Source organism: Sus scrofa, chromosome 4, assembly GCF_000003025.6.
Source record: "Sus scrofa isolate TJ Tabasco breed Duroc chromosome 4, Sscrofa11.1, whole genome shotgun sequence".
NCBI lineage: Eukaryota > Metazoa > Chordata > Mammalia > Artiodactyla > Suidae > Sus > Sus scrofa.
Window position 1 is genome coordinate 16072020 of NC_010446.5, and position 15592 is coordinate 16087611.

Here is a 15592-nt window from a genome sequence, read left to right on the forward strand (position 1 = left end):
TGCCATAATTCCTTAGTGCTTTCTTAGGTCTCCAGTGCTTTTGTAAGTATGTGTGTTGGAACCTTCCTTAGTTATACTACAAGTTTGTCTGTCCTGTGATGATTGATTTGAGATAGACTAAGCCCTTCTTTTGTCAAAATGGGAGGAAGCAGCTGGGAAAGGGAAAATAAGAAAAGTGAACTAGCAAGAAACTTCCACTAACAGAACATTCTCCAACAAATCAACTTTAAGCAAATACACACACACACACACACACACACGAGGATTGAGGACATGGAAAAGGACTCCCTGAAAACAATTCACTCCTAGCCATATATACCCAGCAGGATTGTGTACGTTATTATCATCAAAAGACATGTACAAGAATGTTCATAGAGGAGTTCTCTTATGCAATGGGTTATGGATCCAGCATTGTCATTGCACCGGCCCAGGTTGCTGCTGTGGCGTGGGTTTGATCCCTGGCCCAGGAACTTCCACATGCTGCAGGTATGGCCAAAAAAAATTAAAAGAATTTTTTGTAGAACCAAAATTCATTATAGCCCAACAATGGGAGGGACGCAAATGCCCATCAACAGTAGGATGGAAAAATACAGATTATTATATAAAAGCGAGAACTAATTATACTTCATGTGCATACAGAAGTACAGATGAGTCTCCCAAACATAAGGTTGCAGTGTGGTTAGACTGTCGAGACTACTGATCTAGCCAACCAGAATGTTTAATCTCTGTATACCATAGTTTCTTCATCTGTAAAATGATGTTGGTAATGTAGTAACCTGATCAGGTTAAATTGAAATTTCAGTGAGTTAGTACATATGAAGGGCTTAGAAGAGTTCCTACTATATATGTGGTAAACACTCAATAAGTAGACTAATTTCATTTTATTTTTTGGCCACACCCATGGCATGCAGAAGTTCTTGGACCAGGGATCAAACCTGAGTCACAGCAATGACAGCGCCAGATCCTTAACCTACTAGGCCACCAAGAAACTCCAGGCATAGGCTAATTTAGTCTTACCCTTGCTCCAGTTCATTTCTCATACTACTGCCAAAGTAACCTTGTAATATATGCATCGAACAATTCATGTCATTATATGCCTAATTTTAATAATTGAATAATTTTAATTCAAGATTTTTAAAAATTCAAGATAAGGGGTTCCCTTTGTGACCCAGTGGTTAAAGAAACCAACTAGGATCCATGAGGATGTGGGTTCGATCCCTGGCCTCACTCAGTGGGTTAAGGATCCAGCATTGCTGTGAGCTGTGGTATAGGTCACAGACGTAGCTTGGATCCTGCTCTGCTGTGGCTGCGGCATAGGCCGGCAGCTGTATCTCCAATTCGACCCCTAGCCTGGGAGCTTCCATAAACTGTGGGTGCAGCCCTAAAAAAAAAAAAAAAAGGCAAAAAATTCAAGATAAATTCCAGCCTCCTTAGAATGATAGGTCATTGCCAACTTTACCTTCTCTGCTTTTGTTTGTATATTCCGACCAAACAAAACTAGGGTGATATCTCAAATTCTCCTCTTAATGTCTCAAGAAGCATTTTTACCCCACTTATTAGACTTTAGAAAATTGTTGAATCCTTTTTCTTTTAAGCTCAGTTAAAGAGGAAAATCCGCAAAAAGTCAAAGTGGTACTTGGGCACCATAACAAAACGAAGGAGGATTTCACAGGCGAAAGATGATGGCCAAAATGTCACAGATGACAAAATTGAGACTGATACAGAGGAAAATCAAGATACAAGCGCAGACCACAATGAGACCGGAAACACAGGGGAGTCTTCAATGGAAGAAAATGAAAAGCAGCAAAATGTCTCTGAAGGCAAAATAAAACTGAGAAATAATAGTTCAGGTACTTGTATTGAGAATGAACTTGAAGAATCTGGGAGGACTACAGCATGTACAGATTTAAGGAAAGATAAAATTGCTTGCAATGGAGATGCTTCTAGCTCTCAGATAATAGATATTTCTGATGAAAATGAAGCAAGAGGTAAGTCTCAGTTAAGCAGTGTACTCATTTTATGAAGTGATTCATTCAAAGTTTCTATTTATTTTTTTAATTAAAAAAAATTTTTTTTTTAGAACCACACCTGCAGAATATGGAAGTTCCCAGGCTAGGGGTCAAATTGGAACTGTAGCTGCCAACCACAGCCACAGCAATGCAGGATCTGTCTGAGCTGCATCTTCTGACCTACACCACAGCTCAGGGCAATGGCAGATCCTTAACCCATTGAGCAAGGCCAGGGATCGAACCTGCATCATAATGGATGTTAGCTTTGTTAACCACTGATCCACGGGAACTCCCCATTCAAAGTTTTTAAATGATTAATTACTGTCTCAGGGTATTCTTTTTTCCTTGTCTTTCAGAGTATAAATGTTAATTAGGGAAAATAGCATAATATTTAATAACTATTGAGCTAATAAATCACTGTTATTAAAAGCACACTCTGGCATCAAACAGAGCCTCTAGTCCACTGCTTAGTAGCTTGTGACCTTGGTCAAGGTTCTTGACCCATCAGCCTCAGTTTTATGATTTGCAATAGTGGGGTGGTTTGCTGGGTAGTAAGATATTCTGAGGATTGAATAAAGTAATACATCTAAAGCTTGTAGCAAAGTGCTTTTAAAAGCTGGCAGGATACTTTCTCATTTTGAGCAAGATAAGCGGTTTCCTGTAATTTCTTGCTGAGTAATGTAGAACGGCTCTTACTCACCCCCATCGTTCCTCTGTTGTAGCTTGAATCCAAGATTATTTATATTTATTCTAATGATACTGCTCCCAAAGTTTTTCATTTAGAATTGCCTTCTATATGGATCTTCTTGGATCTTTGATTTAGATTTGTTTGGTTTTTGGAAAAGCCAAACATCATTTAGTCTTACAAAGCAAAAAGAAGGGTAGCAGGGTCAAAAATTTATTTTGATCAAAAACAAGTATTGACTACGTTAATGAGACTGGTTTTCTTCGGTGGCTTATAGGCTGTAGGTAAATCTTTTTCAAGGATTTCCGTGAAGTTCTAGTGTGTTTTAGTAATCAGCAGAATGGGCTAAGATGTAGCATTTCCAATGTGAATTTTTTTTTTAAGGGCCTCACCCACGGCATATGAAATTTCCCAGGCTAGAGGGCAAATCAGAACTGTATTTGCCAGCCTACGCCACAGCCACAACAATGCCAAATTTAAGCCACCGGTGCAACCAACTCCACAGCACACAGCAGCGCCGAACCTTAACCCACTGAGTGAGACCAGGGATCAAACCCACATCCTCATGGTTACTAGTTGGGTTTGTTACCACTGAGCCACAATAGGAACTCTCCAATGTGAATATTTTAAATGTTAATCTTCTGGCTTTATACTTTAGTGTGTTTTGCTTAAGTTTGGATTGTTTTGATTTTTCTTTTATCATTGTCATTTTTGAAAGGACACAGTTTAGTGTTCCCATGTCAGGAGATTTGGGTTCTTGTCCTGGCTCGAAGAACAGTTAGGTATATTGACCTTAGAAGTCTCTTCACCTTTCTTCAGTGTCATTTTTCTCATCTATCACTGAGTAGATGGTTCTAGATCAGTGATAAGCATTTTCTGTAAAGAGCTGGATTGTCACAGCTGCTCAGCCCTGCTGGAAGGGCCTCACTGACATTTATATGTAAAATGGGTGTGGTTATGTTCTTTTTTCTTTTTTTTTTTTTTAATGATTTTTATTTTTTTCCATTATGGCTGTGGGTTGTATTCTAATAAAACTTTAATTATAACAGAAGACCAAATTTAGCCTATGGTAGCAGTTGCAACTCCTTTTCTAAATTACTGAGGCCCTTCCAGCTCTTAAATTCTGGGTTTTATGCATAAGTTGGAGACAGTCTAATCTGTTGTGGATCTCCCAAAATACTCTATTTGAGAAAACGTTTCTCAAATGTCCTTAATTTCTGAGTGTTTGAGAATGGCAGCATCTTAATATTACAGCAGTCAGTAAACCAGAACTGGGGTTTGTGTCTTAGTATTTCCTGCTATTTAATCTGTCTGAAATTTATTTTAGACATTATAAAATGTCTGTGAACCATATAATAGTTATGTTTTCATTCTAGAAATGTGTGTTCTGCGGATGACTCGAGCTAGACGTTCCCAAGTAGAGCAACAGCAGCTCATCAGTGTTGAAAAGGCTTTGGCCATTCTTTCTCAGCCTACCCCCTCACTTATTGTGGACCATGAGCGATTAAAAGTATGTAAATTTAAATCGGTGCTTGGGTTGTGCAGATTAGTAACATAAGCCAGGTGAAGAGGGATTGTGATGTATCACCTTGGCATGCAGTAAATAGTGATGGTTTATGAAAGGATCAATTTGGTATAGAATAACTTTCATAAAGGCAGTGGTTGGAGATGGCTAATGTATTGACATTATTGGTTTTAATATACTTGTCTGTATCATTGATCCCATACACTGTTTTTATGACCATTACCTAGAACCATTTTAGTTGGTTTTTAACTTAACCATGATTGCATGTTTTTGTTAATTATGAGGTAGTGGAGGAGTTCCTGCTGTGGCACAATGGGGTTGGTGGTGTCTCTGGAGCACTGGGATGCAGGTTCAATCCCCAGCCTGGCACAGTGGGTTAAGGATTCAGTGTTGCTGATCCCTGACAGATTCTGATCCCTGGCCCAGGATCTCCATGTGCCATGGGGCAACCAAAAAAAAAAAGAGGAAAATTATGAGATAATGGAATATTGTGGTAGGACCAGACTTGGAGATGTGTCCATTTCAGTCAAGAGAAAAAATACTGAGCAGATGGAAATTCCTTTTTGTAGGAAAATAACCTTGATGTGGTGAGGTGGTTCATCTTTTTTTCTTTTCTTTTTCTTTTTCTTTTTCTTTTTCTTTTTTTGGCCCATGCCTGCAGCACAAGGAAGTCTGGTCCAGGGGTTGAACCCAAGCCACAGCAGTGACAGTGCTGGATCCTTACCACCATTGGGCCACGAGGGAACTCCCTGTGCTGTCTCTTTTTGTTTCACATAACACAATTAATTATAATGTACTCATAGTGCCATAAAATATCCTGCAAAAATGTTGCCTTTTTTCCTGTGAATTATTTTTTGTCTGTAGAGATTTAGAGATTTACGACTAGAATTGAAATTGGCAACCTCCTCAACTGTAGTTTTTAGGATGAGTTACTGAGGGCAGCAGAGGCCAGAATTCTAGAATATTTTTTTTTTTTCATGTCTTTTTAGAGCCGCGCCCTCAGCACATGGAAGTTCCCAGGCTAGGGGTTGAATCAGAGCTACAGCCGCTGGCCTACTCCACAGCCACTGCAACACGGGATCGAAGCCGTGTCTATGACCTACACCGCAGGTCACAGCAATGCTGGATCCTTAACCTACTGAGCAAAGCCAGGGATCAAACCTGCAACCTTGTGAAAACTAGTTGGGTTCGTTAACCACTGAGCCACGATGGGCACCCCTAAAATGATGATAAAGTTAACAGCTGAATGTCAGAGCCACCATCAGATGACTTGTATGCCTTTTCTCTGCCTTATATGCTAAAGATGCCCCCAAATCTTCAAAATTAAAATCTCTTATCTCAGGGGATTTCTCTCACATATGTGAACACTCATGTTTTCTTTTAGAATCTTTTGAAGACTGTCGTTAAGAAAAGTCAAGGATATAATATTTTTCAGTTGGAAAATTTGTATGCTGTAATCAGCCAGTGTATTTATCAGCATCGCAGGGACTATGACAAAACAACACTCATTCAGGTAAACTAATCTATATAAGAAATCAACTGATTAAAAGATTTCTAAATATAATTTTTAATATGAATTATGGATTATTTCTAGATACAACTGTTCTCTACTTTTAAAATCTAGCACTTAAAATTAGTTTGTGTTTTGGAGTTCCTGCTGTGGTGCAGTGGGTTAAGAATCCAACTTCAGAGGCTCAGGTCACTGCAGAATTGTGGATTTGGTCCCCAGCCTGGCTCGGTGGGTTGAAGGATGCCACAGCTGTGGCATAGGATTCAGTCCCTGGCCCAGGAACTTCTGTATGCTGTGGATACAGCCATAAATATATGTAGTTTGTGTGTCTTAAACAGTGGAGCTCTGTAATATCTGTAAACTATGGAAAATCTATTTTGTATCTATTTTAATGAAGGTTTATAGTTCCTTTTTAAGACAGACTTGATAGACCTATTTGTCTTGATCTTTCTTTATAGTGAGCATTAGAGTGCTAATGTTTAAAAAGTGATACTGGCTAAAACCTATATAGTATTTTATATGTATGCACATATATTACTGGTATCTACTATATGCCTGCTAGTATGTAATATATATGTAGTCTTTAGTATATCTAATAAAGTATACTATGGTACCTACACAGTATAATATATTTGTAACACTGGTACGTACGAAATATAATGTATTAATATCTTTAAGTACATCGTGCCTTGATTATATAACTATTTGAATTTAATGTAAGATGAAAGCATCTCAGAATTAATTCAAATGGATTTAAATAGTAAGTCCCATCAGTGGTATCAGTCTGTGTGGTAGTTACAAATACTGAAAAGATTTCTGTTTTCACTATCATATATATAGTGAAAACACGTATCGTATATGTCGTGTATATGTATATATACACATATACGTGGGTAATAATATCCTTAAAGTTGTTTATGCAAAAAAAAGGCAGCAGTGAAGTAATGTTTTCGTTTTTTCTGTGTTGAAACTTACTTGTTTTCCTCCCTGTCCTTTAGAAAATGGAGCAAGAGGTAGCAAACTTCAGTTGTTCCAGATTATGATGTCCGGGCACCAGATGTTCTTTATATTCAGTTCCTATTTAATTCACCTCTGTCATGTTCATATAACTGATGCAAGATGAAATCCTGCATATTTAAGGAAAAGATTAAAATGGTAAATAAAGATATTTAAACTTTTCTCATATTTATGTACATGTGTAAGATAAATTGCCAAGATAACATAAATATTAGAAGTTTGATTGAACAAGTCACTGTAGTAATAGTATTGCTGTGCCTATCAGTAGTTGAAGTGTGGCCAACTCTTAGCTGTTTGTGACACTTAAGAGTAATTAGTAACATTGACCTTTATTGTTTTAAGCACTTTTAATTTTATCCTTCCCCAAAATAGTTGATTGGTCATACTACAAACTTGTTGAACCATTGTACATTTGCCATCCTTTTGTTACCTTTGTGTTCTTCAGTGCTCCTCTCTCAGACCTGCCTTTACCTTCCCCTACCCGTCACTTAAAAGCCGATGTTCTAGTCATGATTTGCAGGAGGCCCCTTGAACAGCCTCTTGGCTGCACCACAGTTCTGTACTTGAATGTACTTAAAAATTAATGCTTTTTAGATAAACATTTTTATAATTCTAATTTGGGTTAATAAAAAATTTTAATATTTTTTGGTTTACTTTTATGTTTATACATAACAAATGTATTAATAACCACTTTGTTAAACATTGCTTTAATGGCACAAAATTTCTATATTTGAAAACTTTATATCCTTCTAAACGTGTGTTTAGGTTGTATTCTATAGCTACCTTTTATATACAATTATATAAATATAAATATTATAAATTTTGTATTAATGATACCAAAAATACATTTCTTAAAGCAATAAAAAAATTCACCACCATACATATTCTTCCCTTTTCCCCCTCCTTTTTTTTAATCTTCTTTTTTTTAAAGGACATATACTAGTAGTAGTTTGTGAAAAGGCTTATGTTGGAAACTTCTTTTGAGGGGAATAGGGGGAAATAATCTCAAATGAGAGGCTCTGGACTCTAAGACAATTTCTGAGTTGAACTGCCTTTTGTTGTCAATTTATCTGAATACTGTATTTAAAGCCTTCTAAAACCCAGTAGCTCAGATACTTTAATTAGTCGATACTGTCTTATGTCTTATGTAATACATAATGCAGTGCGAGTCACTGAAAATGTTTAAATACATGTACATTCCTGGATTCACATACATACACACATACTCATTTTTAGTGAAGTTAATTGTAACTTATTCTAGATGGATCTTTTATAACTAGGATTTTGTATGTATAGCTTCTGTAATAAATTTTAAAGGTTAAAAATTGCTTCTCAGTTTTGTTTCTGGTTTTTGTTTTTTTTTTTTTTTTTCTTTTTTTGTCTTTTTGCCATTTCTTGGGCCGCTTCTGTGGCACATGGAGGTTCCCAGGCTAGGGATTGAATCGTAGCCATAGCTGCCAGCCTACGCCAGAGCCACAGCAACGCGGGATCTGAGCCGCGTCTGCAGCCTACACCACAGCCCACGGCAACACCGGATCCTTAACCCACTGAGCAAGGCCAGGGATCAAACCCACAACCTCATGGTTCTTAGTCAGATTTGTTAACCACATGCCACGGCGGGAACTCCTGTTTTTTTCATTATTTTAAAATGCCCTAAAAATAATTCCATGCAAGACAGGTGAACAAACCTATTTTATTATTGTGCATAATTTTAAATGCTGTTGACAGTGGAATGTATATATATTCTTTAGCTACAGAGGCTAATGTGCTTCCTGTCTTTTTCACGATATACTATCTACAGACATGGGAATTAATACATCTACATGCCTTATGTAGACTTTCAAAAATCCTGCTGAAATTGCAAGCTTAGAATTTTTTTCTCTTTTTTTTTTTTTTTTTTTTTTGGCTTAAAAGTACAATCAGGCTATAGTAATTAGGAAAGAAAAATAAAAGACATCCAAATTGAAAGGAAGAAGTAAAACTCTATTCACAGATGATGTTATATATAGAAAATCCTAAAAGAATCCACAATGTATTGATTAAAGCTATTAATTCCACAAAGTTGCTTGATCGAAGATCAACGTAAAAACCAGTTGTATTTCTGTTACTAGCAATGAATGAAATCCAAAAAAGGAGACTAAGAAAGCAATTCCATTTACAATAGCATCTAAGACAATAAAACACCTAGGAGTAAATTTAACCAAGAAGGTGCAAACTTATACACTGATAATTACAAAATATTGCTGAAAGAAATTTTAAATAAGACCTAAATAAATGGAAAGAGCCTGTGTTCATGCATTGGAAGACTCAATGTTGTTAAAATGGCAATATTCCCCAAAGCAATCTGTGGGTTCAGTGCAATACCTTTCACAAACCCAATGGCCTTTTTTGCAGAAATGGGAAAGTCAATCCTAAATTCATAATGGAACTGCAAGGGACCCCGAGTAGCCAAAACAGTGAAAAAGAGAAAGTTGGAAGACTCATATTTTTTTATTCCAAAATTTACATGAAGTTACATTATGACAGCACCCCACTGTTTTATTAAAGAATGGATCTATAGATCAATGGAATAAAATTGAGAGTTCAGAAATAAATCCGAGTGTCTGTGATCAATTGATTCTAACACTGGTGCCCAAGACCATTCAATGGGAAGAGAATAGTCTCTTCAGCGAATGTTGCTGGGAAAATAATATCCACATGCCAAAGGATGAGGATGGACTTCAACCCGACACCATATACACAACAACACAAAATGGATCAGAACTAAAGAGCTAAAACTATAAAATTCTTAGAAGGAAACGTGATCTTGAATTTGGAAATGATTTTCTTAAATATAGCCCCAAAAATATGCTAGCAACTAAAGGAAAATTAGATAAATGGTATTTCATCAAAATTAAAAAACCTTCATGCTTTTGATAGTTTCTATACTATTATGTAATTTAATATGATACTATCTCAAAACGCAAGAAGAAAAGGTCCAACAGTGGCTCTTTCTGGTGAGTTAACCATTTTGGGGAGTAGTGGTCAGGCATTTTGGAAGGTTTCCCTCTGTTAGAATTAGTCTTTTTTTTTTTTTTTCCCCGTAATTAGACTGGGATTGTAGGTTTTGAAAAGATCACGGAGTAAAGTGATCATATCAAGGTTATATACTCTGGGTATGTTATGACTGTTGATTGACCTTGACACCTGGTAGAAGTGGTGTTTCGAAGGTTTCTCCATTGTTAAATTATTCTTTGGGTTCTGTGCTCTGGAAGATCACTGTATAGCTCATTCTTTTTTTTTCTTCTTCTTTATAGCCCACTCTTAAGGAATAAGAAGTTATGCCCCCCTTAACCCCCCCTTCTTTTTTGTAGTGTTTCTATCAGGGATCTCTGTAAGTGTGCACCATGGGATCAGTTGAAATTACTTCGGTCTCACTTAATTTCTCTCAAGTGCCTCCCCCGCCACAGAACACACATCAAATACATTTTTTGCTCAAAATGATGCAGTTGAGAGATTGCCCTGTAATAAGAGAGACTTGAGTATAAGGTAACTACTTGCTGAGGAATGTTATATGGAGGGTAAAAACTCACTCAATTTTTTATTGAAGTATAGTTGATTTACAATAGTACCACAAAGTGATTCAATTATGTATACATATATGTCACTTTTCATATTCCTTTCCATTATGTTTTATTACAGAATACTGCATATAGTTCCCGGTGCTATTCAGTAGGACCTTGTAGATATATTTTATATATAGTAGTTTGTATTTGCTAATCCCAAACTCCTAATTTATCCCTCCCCCCTCCTTCCCCTTTGTAACCATAAATTTCTATTTCTGTGAGTCTGTTTCTGTTTTGTAAATAAATTCATTTGTATCATTTTAGATTTCACATGTAAGTGATATATATTTGTCTGCCTTTGTTTGACTTAATTCACTTAATGTGATAATCTCTAGGTCCATCCCTGTTGCTGCAAATGGCATTATTTTGTTCTCTTTTATGGCTGGGTAGTGTTCCACTGTATAAATATACCACACCTTTATCTACTCATCTGTCAGTGGACATTTAGGTTGCTTCCATATCTTGGCTAGTGTAAGTAGTGCTGCTGTGAACAATGGGGTGCATGTATCTTTTTGAATTAAGAGTTTTTGTCTTCCAGGAGTGGAATTGCTGAATCATATGGCAATTTTGGTTTTAGTTTTTAAAGGACCCTCCATATGTGCTATTTTCCACAGTGGCTGTACCAGTTTGCATTCCTACCAACAATGTAGGAGGAAAACTCGCTTTCTATTAGGACATAAAGGAAAAGAGTGCAAGTTTACCCCCTAATACCCTCTCTCATTCCTTGTAACAAAGCCCTGAGCAGGAAAATTGTGTTTTCTTGATTCCGATTTGAACAGCAATTATGTGGCCATGTGACTAAGTTCTAGCCAAAGAGAAAAGGACATGTGCAGAATTTCTAGGAAAAGTCTTTGGAAGGGAAGGAGTAAGAACACTTTCTGTGCATCTGTGCTTCCTTTTACCTGCTGCCTAGAATATATATATATATGGGGGAGGGGTTGAATCAGAGCTGCAGCTGCTGTTCTACACCACAGCCACAGCAATGCCAGATCCGAGCCACATCTGACCTACACCACAGCTCGTGGCAACGCTGGATCCCTAACTCACTGAGCAAGGCCAGGAATCGAACCTGTGTCCTCATGGATACTAGTCAGATTTGTCTCCACTGAGTCATGGTGGGAACCCCCCTATATTTATGTATTATTATATGTAGCATACATATACACACACACCATATATATGTGTGTATATATATATATATATGGGGTGTGTATGTGAATATATATATATATATAAAGCAGACGGCAGAAAGTGCTCTTACGCCTTCCTTTCAAAGACCTTCCCTAGAAATTGTGCGCCCTTCCCTTTTCATCTCATTGGCTAGAACTTAGTCACATGACCACATTTTGCTATAATAGAATAGAGAAAGGTAGAAAACAGCTGGAACTTCAGAAGCTATCTTGGACTGTAAGGTGACCTTGAAGATGGAAGGATGGAGGGATAATAATATTTTTAATGCTTAGGGTTCTTATTCAGGACTTGTTGCTTATAGGAACCAAAAGTGGAAAAAGTAAGGAGCCCGTGAGTCCTTGAGCACACAAGTGGCAGAGTCAAATGGACCTGAAACCTTTTCTTGGATGGTCCAGAAAAGTGAAGGTAGGAGAGTCAAAAGAAAGACTTCAGGGGCATTTTATTGCAAAGGAAAACTTAATAAGAACTTGCTTAGTAATACAGTGCATAGTAAAATAATTCCATGTTTATAAGCCCCCTGGGGACTGGAGGGGGGGGGTATTAACAATAATAGAGAAAAGTTGCTGGGTTCAGGAATGAGTTGAATGTAATTGGAAACATTTTGATATTCAGGTAATATTAAGAGTACGGTTTGTATTTTGAACATAACTTTTGTGATAGACTGAAAAATGGCCACCAGAAGGATATCTTCATCCTAATCCCTAAAGCCTCCGAATGTTTCCTTCTATAGCAAAAGAAAAAAAGCAGGAGTTCCCGTCGTGGCGCAGTGGTTAACGAATCCGACTAGGAACCATGAGGTTGCGGGTTCGGTCCCTGCCCTTGCTCAGTGGGTTAACTATCCGGCGTTGCCGTGAGCTGTGGTGTAGGTTGCAGAAGCGGCTTGGATCCCGTGTTGCTGTGGCTCTGGCGTAGGCCGGAGGCTACAGCTCCGATTCGACCCCTAGCATGGGAACCTCCATATGCCATGGGAGCAGCCCAAGAAATAGCAAAAAATTCAAAAAAAAAGAAAAAAAGCAAAGGGTTCTTTAGGTATAATTAAACGGAGCATCTTGAGATAGGGAGATTAGTCTGGATTGTGTGGACCCTAAATACAGTTATATATCCTGATGCAGGGAGACCAGGGGGAGGTTTTAGAAGAGAAGGCTGTGTGACCGTCAAGTCGATTGCCACAAGCAAGGAAATGCTGGCAGCTAGCCACCAGGAGCTAGATGAAGCAAGGAGCAGCTCTCTCCCCCTGCCTCCCCCATCCTCTGGAGCAGTGCGGCCCTGCCAACATTTTGATTTTGGCCTACTGATAACTGATTTTGGACTTTTGACCTTCAGAACTGGAGGAGTTACGATTGTCTATAAACGGTGGTGAGAAGAACAATCATCTAAGTTCCTTCCCTTGAGATGAGTCTGCCTCAGACGCTGGGATGGATATATATGAGAGTAAGATGAGGAAGGAAATGAAAGAGGTTCTGAATTGATTTTATATGAAGGGGGATTTCTCACTTGGAGTAGGAATACTACAACTTTCAAATAAAAAGGGACGTTTTTGCTTTTTTAAAATGTTTTGTTCAGGGGGAAGGGCATGATTAGAATAGGACACAGGTTGCTAAAATACTTGTTCAAACTGCACTTACTAAGTAGATGCCATTTTCCTGCATCATGTGTGCGCTTCCAGAGTTCTCCTGTGGGGCAGTGGGTTAAGGATTCAGCATTGTCATGGCTGTGACTTGATGGTTACATTGCCTTCTCTTCTAAAACCTCCCCCGGAGGAGGAAGTTTTTAAAGTCAGGCACTAAGTTTGTTTCATTTTTATGATTATAGATCCAGCAGTTATATAACAGGTCTATAGTTGACACTAAATAAATGTCAGTTGACTTAGTGATTGGGCAATAGATAAGGAGAGCGGGAGAACAGGAAGATATGACATTAAAAAATAAAGGACCGTGGGGACTATGGTGAAGAGAAGCCTATACTTTAGAAAAGGAGGGTGAGGAGTTCCCGTCGTGGTGCAGCAAAAATAAATCTGACTAGTATCCATGAGGATGCAGGTTCAATCCCTGGCTTTGCTCAGTGGGTTAAGGATCCAGCACTGCTGTGAGCTGTGGTATAGGTTGCAGAGGCAGCATGGATCTGGTGTTGCTGTGGCTGTGGTGTAGGCCTGCAGCCTCCGATGTGCCCTTAAAAAAAAAGAAAAAAGGGAGTTCCTGTCGTGGCGCAGTGGTTAACGAATCCGACTAGGAACCATGAGGTTGCAGGTTCGGTCCCTGCCTTTGCTCAGTGGGTTAATGATCCGGCGTTGCCGTGAGCTGCGGTGTAGGTTGCAGACGCGGCTCAGATCCAGCGTTGCTGTGGCTCTGGCATAGGCCGGAGGCTACAGCTCTGATTCGACCCCTAGCCTGGGAACCTCCATATGCCGCAGGAGCGGCCCAAGAAATAGCAACAACAACAACAAAAAGACCAAAAAAAAAAAAAAAAAAAATCATGTCGTGTGTGTGTGTGTGTGTGTGTGTGTGTGTATTTTTTTTTAGGACCACACCCACAGCATATGGAGGTTCCCAGGCTGGGGGTCAAATTGGACCTGCAGCCACAGGCCTACATCACAGCCACAGCCACAGCAACGCCAGATCCTTAACCTACTGAGCGTGGCCAGGGATTGAACCTACTTCCTAATGGATGCTAGTCAGATTTGTTTCTGCTGAGCCACGACGGGAACTCCTGTTTATATTTTTAGAAGCTGCTGCTGTTGGATTTATCCAGTTCCAAAGCTATAAAAAGAACACATTTTCACTTCAAATTGCTAATAGTTAATTGTCCACATATTGGGCATCCTCATGAGATTGAAACCCATCTAATTAATGATTGCATATTTTTAGTTTGGCATAGAATGTACAGAATAAAAAAAATTAAAAAAAACTAAAGCTTAGATTAGGTACTTTACTCAATTTCACACATAAGTGGCAGAAGCAGGACTCCACTAGGTCTGTGTGATCAAAATCCATGTTCTTCTTAATCACCTCCCCTGAAAACATGCTGTAGATGCCCTCCTCTTCCTCTTATGCTCTTGGCATTCAGCATTCTAGTATGTGCCATTGTTGGCCATCTGCGAGCACCTCCAACACCTGAAGGCGTTCTCATGCTCCGAGCTGAGTGTAGACTGAAAGTGACAGGAGTTCACATCCCTGGGAATAACTGCCAACCAGACAATGGTGGGAGTTGTGAATAAAACCCCAGCTCCCTTGCCGCTTGGATAAGACAACTCTGAGGTGTGTTGTATGCTTTGTCTCTAGCTTCTCCATGGAGGTTGAGCCCTAGGTCTCAGAGCAGTAACCTTGAAACTATTAGCTTCCTTCCTTTCCCTGTCTCGCTTCTGTCCTCCCCTGCCTGTACTTCTTGGCATCACCTACCAATAACCCCTCTCTCTCTCTCTCACGTCCTTTACTCCAGGTGTACTTTAGGGGAAACCCCACCTAAGACACTTGCTCCCTTTATAAAATAAAAGTAGAAAAATGTGAAATACCCACAAAATTACTAAATTTGTTTTCGCTATCTCTGCTGTTACTGAACCTCACAAACCACCATTAACTTCCTCAATATTCCTTGAGATAGCCTAACAATTTTCAAATTTCTTCCCATTTTAAAAATTGTCTTGGAGTTCCTGTCGTGGCGCAGTGGTTAACGAATCCGACTAGGAACCATGAGGTTGCGGGTTCAGTCCCTGTGCTTGCTCAGTGGGTTAAACAATCCGGTGTTGCCGTGAGCCGCGGTGTAGGTTGCAGACGCGGCTCAGATCCAGCGTTGCTGTGGCTCTGGCGTAGGCCAGTGGCTACAGCTCCTATTCAACCCCTAGCCTGGGAACCTCCATATGCCGCGGGAGCGGCCCAAAGAAATAGCAAAAAGACAAAAAAAAATTTAAGAAAAAAGTAAAAGTTGTCTTGTTTTGTAGCAATGTTATGTTTTGATTCTGTTTTTAAGAGGAAATGTCTGGAAGCTTCATGTTTAGGCTATGTGATTTTAGTATGCAAAGGTTGGAATCAAAATCACTACATTCGAGCAATCAGC

The 15592-nt window shown here is 38.9% G+C and overlaps 1 protein-coding gene across 2 annotated transcripts in view; it reads left to right on the forward strand.

The window, feature by feature from the left end:
• The window catches only part of ATAD2 (ATPase family, AAA domain containing 2), a 70066-nt gene extending 59742 nt beyond the window's left edge, over window positions 1-10324 (forward strand). Inside the window, exons 25-29 of one of the 2 annotated variants that reach the window (XR_002343117.1) lie at window positions 1596-1988; window positions 4071-4204; window positions 5604-5732; window positions 6728-6884; window positions 9141-10324. Coding sequence is in view for 1 of the 2 variants with exons in the window: in XM_001926030.7 (XP_001926065.5) it covers window positions 1596-1988; window positions 4071-4204; window positions 5604-5732; window positions 6728-6772 (701 nt within the window). In the remaining variant the exon portion in view is untranslated. Of the gene's footprint in view, window positions 1-1595; window positions 1989-4070; window positions 4205-5603; window positions 5733-6727 lie in introns of both variants that reach the window. The other variant, XM_001926030.7, reaches the window with a different exon arrangement.